At 42.4% G+C, this 26,093-nt stretch overlaps 2 protein-coding genes across 2 annotated transcripts in view; one reads left to right on the forward strand and one right to left on the reverse strand.

The window, feature by feature from the left end:
* The window catches only part of lpar1 (lysophosphatidic acid receptor 1), a 72,082-nt gene extending 60,396 nt beyond the window's left edge, over window positions 1–11,686 (forward strand). Inside the window, exon 3 of the mRNA XM_079524613.1 lies at window positions 4,060–11,686. Within this exon, the coding sequence (XP_079380739.1) occupies window positions 4,060–4,430 (371 nt within the window). The 3' untranslated portion in view covers window positions 4,431–11,686. The remainder of the gene's footprint in view (window positions 1–4,059) is intronic.
* Window positions 11,687–23,587: 11,901 nt separating this feature from the next.
* Window positions 23,588–26,093, reverse strand: part of musk (muscle, skeletal, receptor tyrosine kinase) — a 47,216-nt gene continuing 44,710 nt past the window's right edge. The window contains exon 16 of the mRNA XM_079523671.1: window positions 23,588–24,820. Coding sequence (XP_079379797.1) covers window positions 24,111–24,820 — 710 coding nt within the window. The 3' untranslated portion in view covers window positions 23,588–24,110. The remainder of the gene's footprint in view (window positions 24,821–26,093) is intronic.

Below are 26,093 nucleotides of genomic sequence, written 5' to 3' on the forward strand. Positions count from 1 at the left end.
AAACGTTATGTTTGAGCAAAGCTTTTACCACAAAATGTACAAGTAAAGGGCTTCCCCTCACATCAGATATCGAAGCCTTTGCTAATCTGCATTTCCATACAGATCATCAGCAGAAGGAATCATGAAGTCCTCTAAACCATTCTGGTAGACTGCTGCGGTGACCTTGGATTTAAGAAAGCAGAGTCATGATTTGGGGTGCAATGTCCAGTGCCGGTGTTGGTAAACTCTGCAATCTTAAATCCAAGGTCCCCGCAACAGTCTACCAGAATGTTTTAGAGGACTTCATGATTCCTTCCAGCAGGACCTGGCCAATGCCCATACCGCCAGAAGCACCACAACCTGGTTTGATGCCCATGCCATCACAGTGCTTGACTGGCCAGCCAACATCGCCGAACCTAAACCCCATTGAGAATCTATGTGGTATTGTGGCCTGGGCTGTGGCTCAGCGGTCCAGGCACCTTGGCTGGTAATCCAGTCTGGCAGTGTGCCGCGGGTTCGACTCCCGATCTTCTAGGGGTGTGCTGAAATATCGATATTGCGATATATATCGATATGTCCTCCCACGATAAATAATCTATATCGATTATTAAAATATCGATATCGAAAAAACAACATGTTTAGAAAAGGAGGAAATGATAAAGCAAATCCCACTCTCAGATTCCACAGCAACCAGAAGTAGTGAATTACTGGATGGTGATTTGTCCAAACAGCTTTGTGGGAATACAAAATGCAGAATGCATTTCCCCAGCAGTGGACAAGTCCACTGATGGTGGTGTTTGTGAGGTATTATGATGATACCAGTGATAATGGTCAGTTGGTGGTGTTTGTGAGGTATTATGATGATACCAGTGATAATGGTCAGTTGGTGGTGTTTGTGAGGTATTATGATGAGGGTATGAGGCAAAGGGGGAGTTTATTGAGTATTAATTTAGTGTTTGAGTGGTGCAAACACTAACAGCTATGTGTGTGTCCCTCCCTGTGTCCGAGCACGAGCAAGCGTTTTTTCAGTTCCAAGTATTTTGTAGTTGCAGATATCGTGATATATCGTTGATGAAATTTCATACAATATATCGATATATCGCAAATATTGCAATATATCGAATATCGTGATATTATCGTTATCGAGGGCCTAATATCGCGATATATATCGTATCATGAGGTACCCATATCGTCCCACCTCATTGTCTTCCCCCCCATCTCTCTCGCCATTTCCTGTCAGCCTACTGTCTGTCTCTCCATAAAAATATAAAATAAAGGCGAAAGCCACAAAAAAACATTTAGAGAATCTATGGGGTATTGTCAAGAGGGAAATGAGGGAAACCAGACCCAAAAACAAAGAAGAGCTGATAGCAAGCATCAAGGAAACCTGGGCTTCCATAACTTCCGAGCAATGCCACAGGCTGATTGGCTCAATGCCATATCGATGCAGTGATGAAGGCAAAGGGCCCTATTATGCGTGTCTTAAGTACCAGGTCTTATGACTTAACTTAAGACCTGGAGGCGTGGTCAATGCTGTTTGGCCACTCAGAATAGCCAAATGGCAATGATCACGCCTCCAGGTCTTAAGTTAAGTAATAAGACCTGGTACTTAAGACATGCATAATAGGGCCCATAGGGATTCCCAACCAAGTATTGAAGATTGACATTTCTGTTTTGAAAGTACCATTATTTTTGATTGATTTGATGTGATCCTAATTTCTTAATGTGGCATTCAGATTAAAACATTCATGCTCTGCAAAAACTGAGGAGTAAATGGTGATTTCTTCACAGTATTCAATTTTTTTTAAATTCTGTTTTAGTGGGTTTTATGAGCTGGAAGCCAGAATTGTGTAAAGATAAACAAATAAATACTTTAAATAATTTACGTTGTGTGCACTGAATCTATAATCTATGACAGTTAAACTTTTTAAATGGAATTATGGAAATAAACCAACTTTTCCATGATATTCTATTTTTTTGGAAAGGTGCTGTACAGTAAGTGTAATCTAAGCTACAGTAGGTTGTAACACATGCCATACAGATGACACTGGCCCAAGGTGGGGTATAAAAATGGGGGGAAAGAAATAGATCACGTCAGTAAGGAAATCACATCAAGCCAGCAAAACTACCAGGAATACTGCACATTCGCCTTGCTTCAAAAGGTCTTTGATTTACTGTTGGCTGAAAATCCGGAAAATCTGCCTGGGTGTTGCTTTTTTTTCCTTTTCCCATAACATTTCCTGCAACATTTTCTTGTAAATTTGTTTTATTAACAACAGAATTGGTTGTTAATATACATTGTTGTTCATGTATAACATACATTAACGACCAAAAAATGAAAAAATAATTTGTTGCTTTCTGTGTCTGTTCGGGTTGGAGACGGTATTCTGTCTGGGCCTGATCATTGGGTTAAGTTACAGGTGTACAGACAAACAAAATGATACATTTTTTTACCGGCAACACTTCTTAGGGAAACGTCAATGGCCATTGGCCATACATGAGTAGTGTTGTGTACGTATACGAGTCTGTGGTTTGACTGTAGTCATTGTTGTCTAGCTGTTCAGAGTAAATGCCGTTGACTAAGACACAAATACTTGAGATAGTTTCACTGCTGCTAACAGTTAGAGTAGACATTTATCTAACTCCAGAGAATCCGCCTGCATAGCTGCGAAGTGAGGTCAAGCCTTCAGTGCAGCTGCTGCTGCCTCCACCAAATACTAAGAGAAAACAGGCCTTCTTGTCAATATCATCTCTCTCTCTCTCTCTCTCTCTCCTACTTAAGTAAAAGTATATCAATACTGCAATGTAGAAATACTGTGTTACAAGTAAGAGTCCAGAATTCATTCAATGTACTTGAATAAAAGTACAAATGTATTGGCATCAAAATGTATTTCACATGTATACAATGTATAACAATCTTTTGAAAATAGCAGATCTACAAGGTCAAACTTGTGAACGCTACCATGCAAGAAGCTCCACGTTAAGTTTCGGCCTGTAACTCTTGAACTGTATAAAAACCTGAATTTTTACATAACTCCCCATATAGACCATGCCCATTTCCGCCAAATTATATTTTCTTCTTTACATCCCGATGGCTAGGCTACAACTCATAACTGGCACAGCCCTGGCTAGACAACCCAGCCTGGAGGAGATTATGTTCCTCTCTCTCTCTCTCTCTCTCTCTCTCTCTGGAGTGAATTGGATAGATTTTCTGTAACAAAATTAGCTGATTTGGAAAGCTAATTAAAAATCAAAATCTCTCTCTCTAAAAAGAAAGACTAGATTCTATGTTCTAGATTTTTTTCCCTTAATGAAGACAAGAACTTGGTATTTATATGAGTAATGAGTAACTGGCCCTTGTACAAAGTTGTGACAAATTATCTAATTATAGATCGGGGGCTGACCAATTATATTTCCCTCCGCCAAAAAGTGTCTAGGAAGTCGTACATGCGGTTTTGGAGTGGAATCGTTGCTTGTACAGTGCATTTGAGGTCAAGGCCACAGTGTTGTTGATCCAGGGGAATTTGGATTTTGGAGGAAGGGCGGGGGTAGAGATAAATAAAGGCTTTTCACGCCTTATAAACCCTTTATCTGGCAGGCAGGGCACAGTCTGACACCCTCAAACAAAGATCTCTTGGCCACCTAAGGTGTAAACTCTAAATGTGGGCAAGCGCCTGGCATCCGTACGCTCTGGAATGCCCTCTGAGAAGCTTAGAAAATGATAGAATAATATTGATGTATTACTGTAGTAATCTTTATTTCTAACACCCATTTAATCTATATTTAATATAAGCAGTCGAGACATTGCATTGTGTCAGAGGCCAGGGATTCTGTGTTGACTCTCCCAGGGGACAAGGCATACATTATTTAGTATGAAGACCAAGGAGACCGTGACTGTGACGGTGACACGCACGCACACCTATACGCACAAGCACTCCAATGCGCTGAAACTGTTGCTCGTTTTAACACACATTCTCAGAAAATAATTACAAAAAACACCCTTTATATCACTTTAAAGTAAACCACAGCGTCTTGAGGCTTATTGCTTTAATGAATCTCTCTCTCTCTCTCTCCCTTCAGGTGCTTTCATCGTCTGCTGGACTCCCGGCCTGGTCCTCCTCCTCCTCGACGTCTTCTGCGCCAACTGCAACGTGCTGACCTTCGAGAAGTTCTTCCTGCTGCTCGCCGAGTTCAACTCGGCCATGAACCCCATCATCTACTCCTACCGCGACAAGGAGATGAGCGCCACCTTCAGGCAGATCCTGTGCTGCCAGCGGCAGGAGAACGTCAACGGGACGGTGGCCGAGGGCTCCGACCGCTCCGCGTCGTCCGTCAACCACACGGTGCTGGGCGCCGGCGGTGGCGGCGGTGGAGGAGGAGGAGGTGTGCACCACCACAACAACCAGCACCACCAGCACCACCACCACCACAACGAACACTCTGTGGTGTAGTGACGGAGAACGCACACAGCGCGGAGGAGGCAGGAGAACATAGAGATTGAACCGTTTTACTCGCAGGGTCTTTGGTCTCTATATGCGGCAACAGGATAGGTGGGCACTATAGGGTACACCTGGGCACCTCCATGTAACACTGGCAATTTTATGTCCATTTGTCTATTTTAATGTTTGAAGTTTTGTCTTAAGCAAAGTAAAGTATACATTCATTAGAACATTCTTAAACGTTCGACAATTAAGGTCTAATATTTCTACAATTAATACAAATTGCACAAAAAAGTCATTTTGGAGCATAAACACGGAGTTGAATGATAAGATTTAGTCTGACGTATCATGTACCGTGCATGTTCACATCATCTACATTACTTAAGACCATTTAAAAAGAATTTGACAAAAATAGCTAATTTTACATTAATTCCCCCCCACCCCCCCGTTGGGCCCCGTATAGTCCATGTGAAAGCGGTGACCATCACTTTACCTTTTAGCATTGCTCCGGTTGCTATGGAGTGCCTCCATCCCCACCGGCTATGAGATTTCTTTTTACATCCAGGCTCCATTTAAATCCATTAAAAGCAAGATTTTCAAAGCCCTGTATCTCTAAAGCTTCGAGCACTGTCCATGGTTAGCCGTCGTGCATCCCGATGATCGTAAATCATTTGTGACTTTGTCTCACATCGCTCCGGACATGTAACGAGAGCTAAGGGGTATGAGCTAATGCTGCTAATCACCGCTCACAACACTAGCCCCCACCTCCCTGATAACCCGGAAATGAAACGGCGGGTCGTTACAATGGGGAGTCAATGATGGCAAGGTGTGTTTATGCTACCACCTATATAATAATGGAGTTAAGGTGCCCAGATGTCCCTAGTGCCCACCTCACCTGTATCCCTCTATGCAGATGTTTGGCCGAGAGGCGTCAAAGTCAGTAGAGGAGGACTATAGGAGGACTGTCTGTGAACCTGGAAGTGAAGATTCTTTTTTTTTTTTTTTTTTGAAAAATGGGGCAGAGGGAGATGGGAAATGTAGTAGTTGTTGGACTACAGACAGTCGACGTGGAGACGGAATGGTTTGGAGATAGTGGCGTTGATGACGACGAGTACGGCTAGAATCACAGTGGCAACTATGAAGAAAAGTGAAAAGACAAATATACTTTATCTCTGTCCAGAGACAGATAAGTGGAGGAGTCTCATCATTGAGGACGCTTGATTGGCTGTTTTTGTTTTTGTTGTTTTTTTGTAATAAACGGTGTGGTTATTGGCAACACCGATGCCGTACTATTTAATACGTGATCTGTGAAGTTAAAGTATAATGCCAGTATAACCAATCCTCTGTCACTCTTCTTTAACAAAACATTCCACTGCAGAGGCTTTCTAACCTTTCACTCCGGGGACCTATACAGGGTCAACAAACAAAAACAAAAAAAAGCATTATTTGCATATCGCTGAATTGATTTGACAAGCTTTTGTGTCAGCTAATCTTATAGAATTTTTAGCACACGAGACTACAGTATTTCATTTTTTTTTTCATAGCAAAGGGCTTATAAATGCATCAGCACGTCACATACCATACGTGCTCTTGAGTACCACATACTGTATATACACACATACTGTACATGATGTCTGACAGACAGACATCACCATAATAACCTCATGGAGGATCTAGGCCACTGGTTCCCAAACATTGGGTCGGGACCCATTTGTGGGCCGAGGACAGATTATTGTTTTGTTTCCTACATTTTGTTTTGAATTATTATTTCAAAACATAAAAAAAAAAAAAACCTTCCCGAAAAAGCACACATTTTCATGAATTAAAAACAAAAATCAATGATTTGGGTCCCGGGCAAACCTCTAATTTCTCTTTTGGGTCTGGACCTGAAAGGTTTTGGGAACCACTGTTCTAGGCGGTGTTTTCCAGGAGGAATGTTGGTATTAAACCTATAGGGTATACGGCTGTTGATACCAAATACCACAGTTTTCAAGACTGATACAATATACCAATATGACAGTTTTAGAACATAATTATTCTACATACCCAGCTTGTGAAATCACGATTGCTATTTTCCCACACGAGGACTCGCAAGAAATACAGTGGTGCTATTATACTGTGCAACACATGGGATCCTGGCCCATAGTTTGACAAACAGGCCTTGCTAGCATTTTTGCACTAGGGTAATCTTTTTTAGATTTTTGTCTTTTTTTTTTTTTACAAAAAAAATATTATTATATTTTGTAGCTGTTTTTTAATCAAACTTCTTTTGGGACTCAGTTGTTTCCGTTGTTGTTTCCACCAAGACACATTTTCTTACTGTTAAAATAATCTTTATCGCCATGCGTCCCTCCGTCCTAGACAGTTGAAGAGTCCGGAATTGTGTTAATTCCTAACATTGAGAGTGTAAAAGTGGACCCATTTTGTGTCCATCTTCACACTCTTGTGGGAAAAGGAATATTATACTAGTGGTGTTTATTACTACATTCTGACACATGAAGGGTCCAAGATCTGCAAGAAATCATGCATTGTTTACCTCCCTTCAGGAGAGTTGTTCCAGAGATGGCGGGGAGGAGGGAGGATGTTTTCCTCTGTGGGGGTAGATTGTGTTCCACAGCACTATGCACACAAGAGGTGAAGGCCTGGTTTTTTTCCTCTCCCCCCTCTCTCTCTCTGAGTGTTAACAGACTTATGGTACTGAAGTTGAAGGGCCCTAAATCTGCCATATTCCGTCCTTTATTTCTAATGGAAAGCAGTTACGTTAGTACATTATTTTTTAATGTCTCTTGTCCCAAGGAAAAGGCTAATTCAGCATTTTAGTGAGTGAACAATGTTATACGTTAATTGGGTGCTTTACATAAATTCTTTCTTTAGCCTCTAAAAGAGCTATCATAGACCCATGAAGTCCTACAAGTCCTACTTGGGCCATTCCAAATTCAATTCCTCTAGGTTGAGTGTCAGCTACTCCAGATAGGATGTTCCATTCATATGGGAAACACTGGCAAAACAACAAACAAACACTGGCATGAAGGCGTGATGGATGGCAAGGCTGCCTTAGGCATGTGTTTGTGGCATTCTGCTGTGGCTGACCAGATCTTTTTTTGCTATGGGATAGTCGATATAAACATTTACTGTATACTAGGCTACAGAACGTTTCAACCAGCCTCTCATATAGGGATTCTGAACCCATCGTCATTCAACGTGTGCGTGTGTGCATGTGTGCATGCGTGCATGCGTGCGTCCGTGCGTGCGTGCGTGCGTGCGTGCGTGTGGAGGACGTGTGTAGAAATTAATTAATGAAATTAATGTTTGAGACAGGCATACAAGGCAGGAAGCGCAGCATGAACTTGAACAAACACAGCTGTTTTTTTGTCAACAAGCAATCCTCTTCACAGATAACATTAGCCACATTTAGCTATCTCAATTTTAACAGTATTTGTATGTGCCTTTTCCTTAGATAATATTAAATACAACGTAAATAAAATATTTAATTTAAAACACACTAGCTTAGCAGTTATTTTGAGATTTACGTTATTGTTTGCACATTGTGGTATAGTGTGGGTATATCCTGAGAAGAATATACAATGATAAGATCATGCTGCCTTCAAAATCAACCAAATGAAGTCATTTTGGTAGGCAGCTTGTGAATGGGACAGACCTTGATGCATTCCTCTTTTGAAGACACTGCCATGGACTCCAGCAACTCAATTGTTTTTTTTATACCGAAATTATGCGAAATTGAAAAGAATACTGTAGGTACCAAGGTGTATTGAAGAAGATAGATTCAGATTATGTTGCGTTTTGTTTATAGCAAAACCAACTTCAGTCCTTGCATATACAGCCTACACTTGATGTGAAAGTGGTGATAAATGTAATTTATTTTCATCCACCCTCAAAGCTCGATCTCTTGCATGTCTCTTCCATATCATAATAGCACACATACATAGATTTTTTTCATTCACTAAGTGCAATTTGAGCTTTTTACTGTTTTCAACATTCACTTAATGTGAGTGTACGTGTTGTCATGGGAACATTCTCTGCAATTGAATGGCAGTTTGAATTCACTTTCTACAGTACTCAATATCTATTATTTCATATCTTTCTGAAATAATTGTATTTTCCCCTAACTTTATCTATGAAGAGGATAGACTATAGAGCAGTGAGCCATTGCAGTCTTTACTGGCAGTTGTGCCAAAGAGCTGTTCATTACAATATTGGCCATTTCATCACAGCAAAGCTATGTAGTAAACTGTGTTATTGTTGCCAATAATATATTTCTTAGGGAGGTGCTCAACTAGGCTCTTCTTGGAGCCACTGTACTACAAGCAATTGGCAGTTGTTTTTCTCCAAATAATTTCCGGTAATAGATCTCCATTTGATTCGAGAAAAAGTGCAAGAGAAACACCCTGGGCATTACACTATACTATCAAGGAAATGCCCTTGTTACCAGTGGTGGTAGGTTACATTTACTCAAGTACTGTACTTAAGTACAATGTTGAGGTACTTTTACTTTACTGGAGTATTTCAAAATTTCTATACTTTTACTTCTACTCCACTACATTTCAGAGTCAAATATTGTACTTTTACTCCACTACATTTCAGAGTCAAATATTGTACTTTTACTCCACTACATTTCAGAGTCAAATATTGTACTTTTACTCCACTACATTTCAGAGTCAAATATTGTACTTTTACTCCACTACATTCATTTGAAACCTTTAGTTACTAGTAGTTACTTTGATTATTATTACAAAACATACATTAAAGGTATATTCAGTGATTTGACTTAATCTAAATATCACTTATTTTTTCTTTTTTTCTGGATATTCCTCCCTACTATAGAGTGTGCTGACCATATAAGGAGTTCCTCCCTGTCCCCAGTGAGCCCCTGGGGTAAAAAAAAACCCCTAGTTTCAGTTTTGGTGGCGGGTGGCAAAGCCTTCATCCAATCAGGATGAGAGGGGCCTTCCTCCAATCATGATCGAGTGGGGACGGGCCTTGGTGCACATGCTGTTGGCCTGTTACACTTCCCCCCACTGTAGAGCGTGCATGTGCACATTTTGTTACCGGGCGGACTGGGTGGTTTTCCAAATCACTCAAATCACTGAATGCTCCTTTAAACACTTCAGCCCTAATATACATTTGAAAATAGCCGAACTATAAGCTCACAATGCGTCGCAATGCGACACATTCTGATTTTGTATATCTAAAAATATAAAAATAAAACTATTCTTTTTACATATGGAAACTTGAACATTCTGCATAGTGAGTACTTTCTACTTTTGGTACTTTAAGTACATTTTGACAACAATACCTTTGTACTTTTTACTCGAGTACATTTTGAATTCTGGACTTTTATACTTGTAATGGAGTAGTTCTTCATCGCAGAATTGATACTTTTACTTAAATAAAACATTTGAGCACTTTTTCCACCACTGCTTGCTACTATGGAATCCCCCAGGGTAGCGCTGTTGCTACAGATGTGAGCTACCGTGTGCACTGTTGCTATAGGAAAGTATCCATGGCAGTGTGTGTGAACTACCCATCGTCTTTGCATGAAATAAAAAATTATCAATATTCAATGTACATGACCAAACTCTTTCTATATGGCTCTGAACCCCATTCCTGCATATTTTACATTCATTCACTGTAGCCATCTTCTAAAACAGTGTTAATTCAGGTTGCATATAAAACCATGTACAAACTATCTGTCTTTGTATTGTCTTTTGTCTGCATGTAAGTATGTCATTCTTTGTACATTGTAAGTATAATGTGTACAGTCCGTATGTATATAAAATATTATTCAAAGTTAATCACCAAAGGGAATATGTTTTGTGTTTGTAAATTCAACTGTGTAACACTCCGAACGTACTGTAGGATTTTTGTTTTGTTTCTGTTGTCATTTTTATGTCATGGTTATGATGATAATGTGACATGGCCTTAATTGTTTGATTTGTTTAGGGCTAACAGAGTTGTTAGCTTGTTTGTGACTGAAACTAAATGTCCATGTGAGCAGTGCCTTCCAGTGTTACTCATAAAGGTCCTTCATTTCCCCAAAGTAGCTTTAAATTGTTTCATTCTTTCCCAGTATGAGTTCCTACTAGCCACATAATCTACTTACAGGAGGAAAGAGTATAGCCTATTTGTTGTTAAATTTTCAATTCATTTTTCCATGTACTCAACAAACTTAGTTGACTGCAGGGTCCCCCAAGGCTCTACAGACAAATCCATGGAGCACTAGTGCCCTGTAGGCCAGGTGTAGCTAATCAGTGCTGCGGTGTAAAGCTGAGCTTAATGGTACACCGCAGCGATCGCACCCATCAGACCCATGGCACCCCTCCGTGGATTCGTCTATACTATAGTTCCGCTGCTATTTCCCTCCACACAAAACACAAACTACAAGCTCACAATGCGTTGCATTATGACACGTTGGAAACTTTTGAAACAGCTATTTTCACAGAATGTTCACCCCAGTATACGGACACTAGGGTTCATGTGGTTAAATTGTTACATTTTGTGCCTTTTTTGGTACTGTCACTGTCACCAATTTCTTAAGTTGTAAGAATGTATACCTTTTTCAAATGATATCTATAGTAACATAAGGTTGATGACTTTGTATTCCATGTGCTCTTGGAAGGCCTGTCAGCATCTATGCAGCTGCAGTATTTTCAAATGATAGTCTATTTATGAATCTTGAAAGCCATTAAGACTTAAGACTGCTAAACCAAAATCAATTGAATCCCCAAAACAGCCCAAAAGAAACATACTTTTTTACAAATAACGTTGGCATCAGTCCACAGTATTCTTCCTACTGTGTATCATATGTGTTGTCATAATGTTGCCACAATTACTAATAAACAGAATCGGAGACTCAATGTTGTGGTAATCATAGACTCCCAATGTAACTTAATGTCTGTTGTTCATGACCTCAGACTTTGTTGAAATTGCACTTGAAAAAAACGCACTAGAAAGAAAATAAAAATAAATAAGCACTTGTGGTATAAAAATATTGAATGATGAACATAGACAACTGAATGATTTTAATGTCATCGTTTTTGGCAAATCAAGCCAGATTTAATATAATGTGTAGAACAGAAGATCATACTAATCTGATAAAGGTTTGTATAGCAACATGTGTGCATTTTAAATTGGTGTATAATCTGCTCAAGATTGGATAAGAATTTGACTGTCCAATGCCCATGATATTTACATTAAATTTCTCTTCATTAAAATGCAAATGTCCACTGCTTCAACTTAATAAGTGAATAGGACCGATATTACAGTGATGTTGGGATTGTCAAACTATTTGGGGGCAGGCGCGCAGATGGGGGGGGGGGGGGGGGGGGGGTGGTCAGGGGTGGGATCGACGCCCTCAGTTTCATGAGGAGGGGGGATTATCCCCTCCAAATAAAAAAGCCATGTACCGTGGCTGCATGTGTTTTGCTGTGTTGGCAGTGTTTTGCCCTGAAATCCGCTAAAAAAACGCAAAAATCGCGCTTTGCGCTTGCAGATAGCCCCCAAATATGTCCCCCCCAGTTATAAAATGCTATCTGCGCCCCTGTTTGGGGGTAAAGACTTCACATGCAAACAATTCCACACTGATTTTTCTACCACGACATGGTTTAGGATATAAAAACAGGTGTATCTGATGAAAGAAGTCCGCACACAGAAGCAGAGCAATGTGCATGGCTGCATGCAACCAATTCATGTGGACGCTGCATAAACTTCCATGCATGACACAAAGGATGGGAATTCAAGGGCTTGACTTTGGCAACCATTGCTTGGGTTTCTCCTGAACTCTTGTGTTTCAGCGAACTCCTTCAGTCCAATCACAATATTTATTAGCGGCTTGGGGCGTAGCCTATAAGGACCTCACCTAATCCAGCAAGGGGGTGGTGCTTCGATACACATGACATGAATGGTGTTGGCTACAGACCCTGGCAGTGAGCATGTCCATGTGGCTGGATCCCTGGGCCTCGCCTTGCTTAATACATTTAGTGATTCGGCTTCTGGGAATAATGTCTATTGCCGAATACAGTCAATATTGTTTTATCCATGCTATCTTCCACAAAAATAATAAAAAAAAAACAGTACTTCGCAGGCTGTTCTCTATCTCTCCAGGCACTGTCAGGAATGAGTACGCAGGGCTGGATATGCTATGGAGTCGAGAGGGCACTATAGTTGCCACCCAGCAGGGGAACTAAGCCAGTGGATTGGTCAAGGACCATACAGACTCAGACAGCTGTCTCCTACATTGTTCTCCCTCCTGCATCCTTCATTTTATAGTTCCTTTATTTACTTATTGTCTTTTTTACTTGTATAGTTTCCAGGCTCTCAAAACTATGTGGCATACTCACTGTAGTCACACAGTGTCATCTCAGATACAGCGGCGGAACAACGCAGTACTGTACCCAGCCCCCCCGAACATTTAACTCCATATATAGGAATAACGGGACACAGAGAGACATATACAGAAATATCCATATATGGGCATAAAAGGGACACAGACAGATGGGTGGGCCGGGTACCCTGACACAGGTACAACGGTATTGCATAGCCGGGTGGGGCATGGAACTTCCAACATTACAGACAAACTGGAACACCGGGCACCGGATCTAGTCACTTTAAAACAAACATTATGTTCTCTCACACAAATTAAATTTGCACACCGTAGCCACAGTGCACAGTGTGGACCCACTTCAATGAACAAAAACGTTTATACGAAATGGCACGGCGGCCAAACAGTTCCAAGTACTGTACACCCTTGCAGGCAGTGACAGTAACAGTATACTGTAGCCTACCTGTAACCCAGGTGTGTCCAAACCTTTTTCAAAGGGGCCATATTACAAAATAAAACACCCAAAGGCCAACTACATCTCCTCCACTGACATAATGTGCCTCCGGACTATAACAAAGTCACATAATGTACATATGCATCTCATTTAAACAATTTTATTTATGTAACTATCCTTTGCAACCTTGATGATTGAATCATCAATATTTAATATCAATGTTTTTTTGATAGGTGTGCTGTTGTAGCAGTGGCTCAGAGCCTCTGCCTGATGGCCTCAAAAGTCTAATATCTCCTCTGGCCCATATAAGGATATGCCTTTAGTCTAGTGGTTAAGATATTGGACTTCCATGTGGGAGACCTGAGTTCAAATCCCAGACATTACACTGTAAACAAAACACAAAAATAACTCAGCCACCAAATGTAGCGAGACGTGACTGGCTGCCCCCCCAAAAAACATGAACAGGTTACAGTGTAACCTGTTCATGTTTTTTGTGGGGGGCAGTCTCACACTATATGATACTAGCATGAGACTTATACAATTAAGTAGACTCACCTAATGCCGCCGCAGAGGATCTACCATGTTTAACGTAATTCCATATAGTATGGGGTCATTTTGTACATTATTGTTTAAGCCAAAGATGCATGGTTTTCATATGGTATATGAACTTTGGCTAACAAGCATGTGTTTAATCCATTACCACCACCATCACTTTGTTTACAGCATGTCATTGTCATGGGAGTTACCTACAACCGAAACAGACTTCCTCTTCCTCTACAAAATAAAAGCCACTTGTATAATGATTAGTGAACACTAAAGTGCGGCCAAGTAAAGGTCTATGAGTGACTAGCCAAATTCCAATACCCAAAATCTCGGCCACTCGCTCACTCACACTCGCTCACTCCAGCATGGCGGTGTTATGGTTAAATGTTTGACCTGCCGAAATATGTGACCATTATTGTGGAAATTCTTTAAATCGTGGCCTAAAAGCTGCTAGGTTGAACTCTGCTAATAACAAACTGCAACAATTTACATTACGTTATATATATTATATTATTAATATACATTATATAATATTATATTACATTATGTGATTGTCTACACAATTGTCACATATTTCAGCCGGTCACCAATTTCACCGTAACACCACCATGCTGGAGTGACCGAGTTTGAGTGATTTTGGGTATTGGAGTATTCGAACATGGGGCTAAATATGTAATTTTCTTTTTTACAAAATGTCATAGCGATTCAGTTTTTTACTATTTATCATAGTTCTACTAGACCCCAGAAAATTACATCTGTCCACAAAAGATCACAGGATCTACTGAATGTGAAGGGGGGTACTATAGGGGCCGGGCTGCCATACTGTGTTCAGTGTGTTGTATGGCTTAACATGTCAGTTTGTCACCCCCTTCACATTCAGGCAAAACTCACACATGGCACTATACAGAATAGCATGTGTAGCATGTGTAATTACTATAAAACGGAAGGTAAAGTCGTACCACTGTACTGTGCCAGTACAGTGGTATGATGAATTGAGCCGTGTGTGAACGGTGGGCAAAACAGACTTGTCTTTAATGTAAAAATGCACTGTGAAAATAAAAACTCAGGAAGTAGCCAGGCCCACTATATCGAGTGTGACATGAATTAAGTAGTAGTTCGGGTGACTGCAGCAAAAATGTTTTTATAGGAAAGAATGTGTGTGTAGTGTGTGTGTGTGTGTGTGTGTGTGTGTGTGTGTGTGTGTGTGTGTGTGTGTGAGAGAGAGAGAGAGAGAGAGAGAGAGAGAGAGAGAGAGAGAGAGAGAGAGAGAGAGAGAGAAAGAGAGAGAGAGACAGAGTGAGAGAGAGAGAGTGAGAGTGAGAGAGAGAGAGAGAGAGAGAGAGAGAGAGCAGGGGGTGGTTGGGTGGGGGCTCTGCATTCTGCTGTGTTTATTGTTCCATAGTTCTGGCATGCCAGACCCCAGTTGATTGATATATGTCTAGCTACTTCCTGTTGCTCCTCGAACGGACCAATCATAGCCAGCCTTGCTGTGGTCTCACAGGAAGTTGCTCTGCGCCGTTTGCTGAATGAGGGGGATGTCACGACGTACAGATAACGTCAACACATAGACCCTTTCCCTTGGTTCCCAGGGTGGGGTGCCTCACTCAAAATGATGCTGATGGACAAATATGTCCCCTCACTCAAAAAGATGCTGATGGACAAATATGTCCCCTAACTCAAAATGATGCTGATGGACAAATACTGTATGTCCCTGACTCCCCTCACTTAATGTACGCTTGGTTGAGGCAAAATAACTCAAACATGAGATAATACAGGTAATACAGGAAATGACACAGTAGCCGTGGTTACACGCGTTATACTGCAGCAGCGTTATACGGAACCTTTTGTGGATCGAGGCCCTCTTAAAATCAAGGAAAAAGCTTGGGTCAATGGAACTAAAGTAGTATGCTTTAAGGTGTTGACGGAAAACAATAGCATAGGCCTACTTGTTTTACTTGTATTAATGTTGTTGTATAATTTAAATCTTAGTTTTATGCCTATTGCAATATCCACTTGCAATATCGCCACAGCCTAACAGTGCTATATAACCCACAGGTTGGGTACACTATAGAGCACCGAAGTCTGACGTCAATATCGGTAGAGGGCGCAAATCCACGGGTTCATGTACTTTTTATTTGCGTTGTAATCCCTATAGGGGTATTTTAGATCGCCTCATATAAGTGTTAGAAAAATAAACATGTCACCCCGGCCGCTTCACTCATATGGATATGAAGAATCAACTGACTGAGAGTCTAGTAGCTATTGTTACTGCTAGACTGAATTAGTTACATTTTCGCTAGAAACAGACTGTATCATACAGTATATGAGTGACTGACTGTCGCAAACGATACAGAGCCACCTCCCTGACAATAACGCAGAGACAGCTTGTTTATTTTTGGACGCTTATATGAAACGATTTTTAAGATGAGCCCATGTTATTCTCCATAGAGAAATTACTTCCGTGAACCAGGCAGAACCAGGGGATGAACGAGTGACGTCAGGACTTCAGCGCTCTATAGAGGGTATGCGCGTGCCATCATCATCATACCCGGAAGTTATGCGGGAATGCCTACTGAGTGGCAAAAAACGACTTTCTGTCCTTGACAGCTGCCCATACATCCAAACAGAAAAGTCCTATTTGATTGCATTAAATTACTTTAAGCTAAATTAAATTCACATAAATTCACCCTCGATACCAGTGGTTCCCAAAGTGGGGTCCGGGGACCCCCATGGGTACTTTTCCTAAATGATAATTTGGAACCAAATGGACCCTTATGGGTCTGTAACTCAGAGAGTATACAAATGGAACCAAATGGACCCGTTAGGGTCCATTTGGTTCCATTTGTACACTCTCAGAGTTAAATTAGCATTGATTTTACAATATAAATTGGGGGTCCCAGAGCTAGAAATGCCATTAAATGGGGGTCTGTAGACTAATGCATGTCAAACTGGGGGTCCTTGAAATTAAACAGGTTGAGAATCACCGCTAGAGCCGTTAAAATCTTCTCTTATGGGGGGTCCCTGGCATATATTTTTAAAATGGGGGTCCACGGGCTCATTAGTGTCAATTTGGGGGTCCTTGACGTGAAAAAGTTTGGGAACCACTGCTCTATACTACAGTATACGGTGTACTGTAGGCCTATATGCCTCTATACTACAGTATACGGTGTACTGTAGGCCTATATGCCTCTATACTACAGTATACGGTGTACTGTAGGCCTATATGCCTCTATACTACAGTATACGGTGTACTGTAGGCCTATATGCATACCCTCTATACTACAGTATACGGTGTACTGTAGGCCTATATGCCTCTATACTACAGTATACGGTGTACTGTAGGCCTATATGCATACCCTCTATACTACAGTATACGGTGTACTGTAGGCCTATATGCCTCTATACTACAGTATACGGTGTACTGTAGGCCTATATGCATACCCTCTATACTACAGTATACGGTGTACTGTAGGCCTATATGCATACCCTCTATACTACAGTATACGGTGTACTGTAGGCCTATATGCCTCTATACTACAGTATACGGTGTACTGTAGGCCTATATGCATACCCTCTATACTACAGTATACGGTGTACTGTAGGCCTATATGCCTCTATACTACAGTATACGGTGTACTGTAGGCCTATATGCATACCCTCTATACTACAGTATACGGTGTACTGTAGGCCTATATGCATACCCTCTATACTACAGTATACGGTGTACTGTAGGCCTATATGCCTCTATACTACAGTATACGGTGTACTGTAGGCCTATATGCATACCCTCTATACTACAGTATATGGTGTACTGTAGGCCTATATGCATACCCTCTATACTACAGTATACGGTGTACTGTAGGCCTATATGCATACCCTCTATACTACAGTATACGGTGTACTGTAGGCCTATATGCATACCCTCTATACTACAGTATACGGTGTACTGTAGGCCTATATGCCTCTATACTACAGTATACGGTGTACTGTAGGCCTATATGCATACCCTCTATACTACAGTATATGGTGTACTGTAGGCCTATATGCATACCCTCTATACTACAGTATACGGTGTACTGTAGGCCTATATGCATACCCTCTATACTACAGTATACGGTGTACTGTAGGCCTATATGAACCACTGCTCTATACTACAGTATACGGTGTACTGTAGGCCTATATGAACCACTGCTCTATACTACAGTATATGGTGTACTGTAGGGTTTAATGCCGGGATCCCGGGATTTCGGTCCTCCCGGTTATAGGGCACGCAATTTCCCGCCCGGAAATTTCTTCGGGACCCGTTGTCCCGGAGTTTTTTTTTTTTCTTGTAGGGAAATTACACTATTGGAGTTTTCACACAGTGCGCGTTCTTTCCCCTTATCTATGAGTGATCAAATGTTCAATCTGAACCCTCCCATCATTTTCAAACATGTTAGATGATATTTATATGGAATTATGGATTACACTCGAGGGCTGCAAGCCTGCAACGGGAACTGGAGCCAGCGGGACCCAATGTAAATGTTTGCGGCGCGGGCGGTATTTAAATAGCCTACCTGCGGGCGGGCAGGCACGGCCGCCGGCCGGTCAAGATGAAATCAGTGGGACCCCGCGAATCCTGCATCCTCCCGCAATTAATCAGATAGGCCTACAGAGTTTATATACACTTTAGCAAAATATGAATGTCTGACAGACATCTTCAGGCACGCTCCCAAAGCTGCTGCACCTGTCAATCATTAGCCTAATCAGTCACTCTGTGAGAATTGTGTGTATTACGGACGGAGCGACTGAGCGAGGAGTTTCCTGTCCCTGTGATGGACATTGTCACTTCTAAACCCCTTTTTGCTTTTGCCTGCATGTGTGCAGCAATAACGTGAAACGGAACACAAACAAAGATGAGTAGGCTACAATTTGTTTTATAATAACCACCAGCACGCAGCGTCTTTCTCTCTCTCTCTCTCTCTCTCTCCCTCTCTCCCTCTCTCTATCTCTCTCGCTCTCGCTCTCTCTCTCTAATAATCAGTGTGCTGTGCACTGGACGTGCTGGCTAATTTAACACCCAATCGGACTTTTCATAAAGTACAAAGCGGGATGATCACATTCTCTGCAGCGGAGAAGGGGACCCACTGCATGGCTGCATGCTCAAAGGGTGAAAGACCATGGCTAAGGTATCTATGTGAAAGACGTGAGGTCGTTTTTTCCCCGTGCTTCGACAGTCACATTAGTGCAAACTCCTGTGTCCCTTTTTCTGAATAGCGTAGTAGGCCTATAACATTATTAATATTTTAATGTAATACTTTTATTGTAGGCTATATGTTCATATTTCGTTCAAATAAAACGTTTTAAACCAAAAAATATCACTATTCTATTGAACATATGAAGTATCTATACATATAAATGCATTTTGGTGGGCACTTCTTTTCTTTTTTTTCTGACGGGAATTCCCGCGGGAGCCCGGGAAAAGGTCCGCAAATTCCCGGGAATTAAAATGAGCCAAATCCGGGAAAATATTAAACCCTAGTGTACTGTAGGCCTATATGCAGCATTAAACATTGCAACAGTGTGTCAGGAGGCATGGTCTTTGTCTGGACCTTTCACATGTCAGAGAACATGACCTCATTTCCACACACACACACACACACACACACACACACACACACACACACACACACACACACACACACACACACACACACACACACACACACACACACACACACACACACACACCCTCTTTACAGTCTTTACAGTATGACAACTCTATAGCAGCAAACTAAACATGAGGGGCCATGTACAGTACTGTGTACATGTAGTGTGTACAATGTACACACTTCCTTTGGCACTTCCAGCATTCTTATATGCCATGTATATCAGTTGTCCTATGATAGATAGATATAGTAACATGAGATTTTAAAACAGCTGCATCAAATGTTTTTTTCTTTTCTTTTTTGTTTTTGTTAACAGAAACAGATACATAGCCTGACACTTTTCATTTTGTTCCAGTGCCAGAACTTATTTTTCTTTAATGGACGTGGGTAGCAATTCAGGGACTAGCTGGAGCCAGGCTAACAGATACTTAATAATGGCCAAATGACTGCCAAGACTTTATCAGTTTCATATGATATGAAACTGTTATCTGTTAGCCTTCTTACTATAGTAGGAATCATATCTACTACTATAATATGTTTTCAAGATGATTTATTCGTGGACAACTTGTATTATTTAGTACATTCATTAAGCATTTATGGCCAACTTAATTCACAGATGCAACCAAAAGAACACAAAAAGTATGCTACTCCACACAAAAAAAAGTACAAACACATACGTTTATTGAAATCGTGAAACAATGTAGTTAAAATGAAGCCATGAAGTAAATTATAACATGGTATTTGTATTGCTATGTGTGTGTGTGCTGATGCAAATTAACAATTAATGTGTGTGGGGCACGGTGGCACAGTCAGAGTTAGCCAGAGTAACCCTAACCGCACGCGGAAGCCACGGGTGAGTCTTAACCGGCATTGTATGTCAGACTAACGTATGCCCTCCGCCGTGTTCTCTCCTCCGCATGCGTCATCAGTGCCCATACCCTATAGGTGGGGTTGGTGGAAGGGCCTTTCTGTGTGGAGATTGCATGTTCTCCTCATGTCCCCTAGGGTAGGTACCCTTGGGGACATGCAGTAATCCTGGTCTCTATACTGCCTGTCCCTGGTCAGCCGGGGCACCTGATGGAGGGGTGTCAAGTGATAAGAAGCGGCCTGCTCACTCCTCATGCATTGAAGCAAGCATGAGCTCAGTTCGGGGCTCTCCCCAGGTTGGCAGAGGGAGATTAGCGCCGAGGATTACAGTTTAGGTAATTAGGTCAAAATCGTGGGATAAAAATGAATAGACAAAAAACAAAAGAAATAATGTGTGTGCATGTGCAAGTGTGTCTTTGCTAGCCTGGTTAATAAACCAGACCGAATCAGCCGTTGGCAAAAAAAAATTGCCTACCAGCGGATTACGGTCTGGCGAGGCTCAGTAGCACGCCTCTTTCCTACAACCGAGAACAGGTCGGACCAATCGGGACACGGTATGCAATATGGGCGGGCTTTGGTACAGTGACGTTCAATGCTTGAGACTTTTGACTGACAGTAGCTCTGACCAATTGCGTCAAAGAGAAAATGTTTGAACCCGCCCCCCGGGAAATGAAATCCAAGTGGAGCCAGCCCAGACTAATATACCGCGACAGTGTTGTGTGATATTAGTCTGGTTTATTAGCCAGGCTATATCTTTGCACCTGTGTATGTGTGAGCAGATGCATACTTATGTACATCTCCAGAATAATATACTGTATGTATTTCATGGCAGGCAAGATATTTATTGTTGTTAGTGCTGGTGGTGTGTCCAAAGTATCCATCATCATATCACATCTCAATGTCTAACTTTTTTTTAATCATTATTATTTCACTGTAAACAAAAGAAGAAAAAAAAACACACTAAAACTCTATCAATGACGTCATAATGAAAACAAAAATAAATCAATAAAAAGCAACAGAAGAATGCCCAAAGGTGGAATATCAACTTTGTTTATACTTTTATAGTTTATACTATACAAAAAACATCAACAGCAATGTATAAAGTGAATGTGTGCTGTTTTGGAATTGGCAGGAGAGAGGGAACAGGTAGGCTAAGTGGTAATTGTGTCAACAAACAAGGTAAAGGATATAAAGGATATAGTCTTTACCACAACAGAAGTCCCTTTCTTCGACACTAACAAAGTGATTGTCACTGGCTGGGCAAACTGCCTGTGAAATGTCCAAGCAAGTGTTGTCAAGTATTCTGGTCTTTGGAACCGTACACAGAATGTAGGACTCACATGATGGATAAATGTACAATTGCGAAATAATGGGAATTAAGGGTCAGGATATGTTCAGAGCTTAGAGTTTGTCTCCATTGGAGCATGCTACGATTTAAATGTACACCCATTACTTTTGAGGGTAGAGGTCAAGGTTAGATACATGGCCTTGTTTAACTTTAAACCAAACTCAAAAGAGTTCTTGGCAACTTATTATAATGAGTAACATTTTATTTTAACTAATGTATGGTAGAGTATGTTAATACAATTTAGCTAGTACATTGGAGGTGGTCTCCTGTATACCCTGGTGTCGGGTAGGACACCTACTGGTAGACAAGCGGTACTGCCTGAAGCTATAAACCTATTCAGCCTCTTATAGAATGAGCGGTTGAAATTGGGCTTGGGTCCTGCGCGGGACATAACATTTATGGATTGCAGCTTTAAACTAATTATGCAATGATGGGCAAATTACCAAGGCGCAGACATAGGCTGGATAAGCCTGGATTAGACTTTATAGGAGTTCAAAGAAGCATGAGTGGGAAGTTGCCAACTCACCAGGCCGTTCGGCAATTTAATAGCTGCTTTGATCCGTCAAGATGACACGTGCATTCAGTATAATTATGTGACGATGGGGGCCACAGTGAGTCACTCACAGACCTACTCCAGATTGCACTGTTTGGATTAGCCCAGCAAGATGATACCAAACACTGTGAACTGCCTTCATGTGTGATACTCCTGGCTGCAAAGTCATACCAGCTAGGGACAATAGTAGAACGGTGGAATCTTAAAGTTGGAGTGCCCCCCCTTAAAACATGATCATCAGGTACTATGATTATACTAGGAGGAAGATTTTTTACAGAAAGTGTTAAAATGTTTTTATGTGGCCACATCCACAGGTTGATTATAACTTAAGTATACCTGGTTTTCACCTTAGCACCACCCACCTGAACTTAAGCCTCGCCCACAGCTGTGTGTTGTATGATAATGGGGGAGGGGTTAGGGGAAGGGTTAGGTTTATGAGGCCACACAAATAGTGTATTTTCGATTGGGCCTTTTGACTCAAAAGGCTTTCAGCTTTCAGGAAGAAACCAAAGATACACATATTTGAATATTCTAATCACATCTGGGGGTCTATTAGACTAGAGTAATGTTAACTCCATAGACAGTATACAAAACAGAAAAAGTACAAAAATCTTGTTATGTGTGCAGTTCGTCCAACGCCTTCCGATGGGCTGGTTGAGCTAGGTCTGCTAACCCTGCTAGTGCTAACCCTAACCAGCAGTACTAGTGCTAACCCTAACGTGTGGCAGCGGTGGCCGAACGGTTTGCGGAGCGGTCTTGATACCGGAAGGTCGCCAGTTCGTATCCCCGGACCGGCACGTTAAAATTACCCCCGCTGAAGTGCCCTTGAGCAAGGCATTGAACCACTACCATGAAATGTTCTATGAGCAGGGCCTGGCTGTAAACAAGTATCTGATGCTTAGTCCAGTTACCCTGGGTAAATATAGTAACTTTGCTTTGCTTTGCTAACCCTAACCAGCAGTACTAGTGCTAACCCTAACCAGCAGTACTAGTGCTAACCCTAACCAGCAGTACTAGTGCTAACCCTAACCAGCGGTACTAGTGCTAACCCTAACCAGCGGTACTAGTGCTAACCCTAACCAGCGGTACTAGGGGTACCCTAACCAGCGGTACTAGGGGTACCCTAACCAGCGGTACTAGGGGTACCCTAACCAGCGGTACTAGGGGTACCCTAACCAGCGGTACTAGGGGTACCCTAACCAGCGGTACTAGGGGTACCCTAACCAGCGGTACTAGGGGTACCCTAACCAGCGGTACTAGGGGTACCCTAACCAGTGGTACTAGGGGTACCCTAACCAGCGGTACTAGGGGTACCCTAACCAGTGGTACTAGGGGTACCCTAACCAGCGGTACTAGGGGTACCCTAACCAGCGGTACTAGGGGTACCCTAACCAGCGGTACTAGGGGTACCCTAACCAGCGGTACTAGGGGTCCTGGTAGGATTCAGTGGCAGTATATATGCTTCACTGAGGACGATTAAAGAGTTGAAAACAGGGACGTGCAGAGAGTGTTAGAGGGGCAGGGCCTGAAATCCCATTAGAGGGCACTTTTGGGCAAAAATAGAAGAAAATAGCAGATCTACAAGCTCACAACGCGTCGCAGCTATTTCCGGGGCGCAACCCAGCACTCTTTAGCTAGTGGAGATGCGGCGTAACGACATGGATTTATAAACAAATGTGTTCAACGCAAAATACTGTTCACGTTCAGGAGACTTGGGAAAAAAAAGCAATTCTCCTGAATGCTGCCTGTCCGGCATGGCATGGAAAGGAGGGTCATTTGCATTTCTTTCACCATATAGTAAATGCTGCATTCGTGGTCTGGAAAGAGCAGTTGTTCTACAGAAGGGTAAAAGGGCAGTGGCTGAAGCCCCCTTTGATGTCTATGTGTGCACGTCCCTGGTACTGCATACAGTACTATAGGAAGCCATATAGTGGCTGTTCGCTAGCAGTCCGGTTCAGCCTCGGGGTCGGGGTTCATACTGAACTGAGTGTTCTGGTGCATGCGCTCCAGTATTCTGTGTATGCTGCTGAAGCCCGGCCTGTCCGTCGGCACGGTGCTCCAGCAGAGCCTCATGAGGTTGTACAGCTCCAGCGGGCAGTTCTCGGGGCAGCAGAGGATGTGCCCGTCCCTCACGTAGTAGATGACCTCCTCGTGGCCCATGCCGTAGTACGGCTGCATCCCGTGGGAGAAGATCTCCCAGAGCACCACGCCGTACGCCCACACGTCCGACTCGCTGGTGTAGCGGTTGTAGAAGATGGACTCCGGCGGCATCCAGCGGATGGGGATGGCGTCGTTCTCGTTGGCCTTGTAGTAGTCGGCCGAGTAGATGTTCCTGGACAGGCCGAAGTCGGCGATCTTCACCACCATGTCCTCGCTCACCAGGCAGTTGCGGGTGGCGAGGTCGCGGTGCACGAACTTGCGCTCGGACAGGTAGGCCATGCCGGCGGCGACCTGCGCGGAGATGGACAGCTGGTCGGCGCAGGAGAGCAGTCCCGCCTCCAGCTCGGAGGAGAAGCTGCGGCCGGACAGGCTGGCGCGGCTCAGCGTGCGCACCGACTGGTTGGGGGAGCGGCGGCGCAGGAACTCGTTGAGGTCGCCGTGAGCCATGTATTCAAACATTAGGCACATGGGTTTACCTACCGCACACACACCTATACAGGGGACGGAAAGGGATGGGATACATTGAATAAGATTGACGTGATTAGAGATCAAATGCAATTTTATGAACACAACGCATAAGGGATAAGGGTAATGAAACATTTTCCCTTTACAAAAGCACACAGAGATGGACACAAACACACAGACACGCAAATACGTATGAATATTTGCGTGAGAACCTCATCAACATTCACTTTAAGTGAATAATAATATTATTATTCACTAGTAAGTATACCTTCCTACTGGGGAAGGAATCTAACCTTTTAAACAAAAGTTCCTGTACAGTCGTGTACAAGGCCGTTGCCCAGAGACAATGCACACACAAACACACACACACAGTCACACACAGTCTCACACACACACACACACACACACACACACACAGTCACACACAGTCACACACAGTCACACACAGTCTCTCACACACACACACACACACACACACACACACACACACACACACACACACACACACACACACACACACACACACACACACACACACACACACACACACACACACACACACACACACACACACACACACACACACACACACACACACATATATATATATATATATATTTCAGGTCTTGACCCCAGACCTTTTGAAAGAGCTGGTTTTATAGAGAGAGATAAAAGGGAAGGACGGGATTGGATTGGATTGGAGAGGAGCACAAGGGCCTGGAGAGCAGAGGGGTAGAAAGCAGTGTTGACTTTGACAGCAAATCTTTGTAGTTTTAGTCATTGAATAAAATGTAATTTAGTTTTTGTCATATTTTAGTCATCTGTAATGGTTTGTCGACTAAACGTCATAAGGTTTTAGTCTACTAAATCTACAGTTGATTTATTCGACAAAACAATATTTTGGCAGGCCTTGATGGTGTTGTAATGTCTGAATTTACACTTGGTTGCATGCTGAAAATAGCCGATCTGTGAGCTTGTAGATCTGCTATTTTCAATGCACAACACCCGAGCGCAAGCAAACATGAAATGACTTGTCTTTTTAGTTGTACTGAAGCACTTCCCCACTAGTCCTTCCCTGATATTTTAGTTTGTTGATGAAATTGTCAATACCGTACATTAGTCTTAGTTTTAATTATCATAGCTTAGTTTTTAATTTAGGTTTTATTTAGTTTTTTAGGAGAGGAGAACAGGGGGAGGAGCGGAGAGGAGGGGTGGAGAGGAGAGGAGAGGAGAGGAGGGGTGAAGAGGAGAGGAGTACAAGTGGAGAGGGCAGGCATGGACGTCACACTGTGTCCTCTG

Source organism: Electrona antarctica, assembly GCF_951216825.1.
Source record: "Electrona antarctica genome assembly, chromosome: 16".
NCBI classification, from domain to species: Eukaryota; Metazoa; Chordata; class Actinopteri; order Myctophiformes; family Myctophidae; genus Electrona; species Electrona antarctica.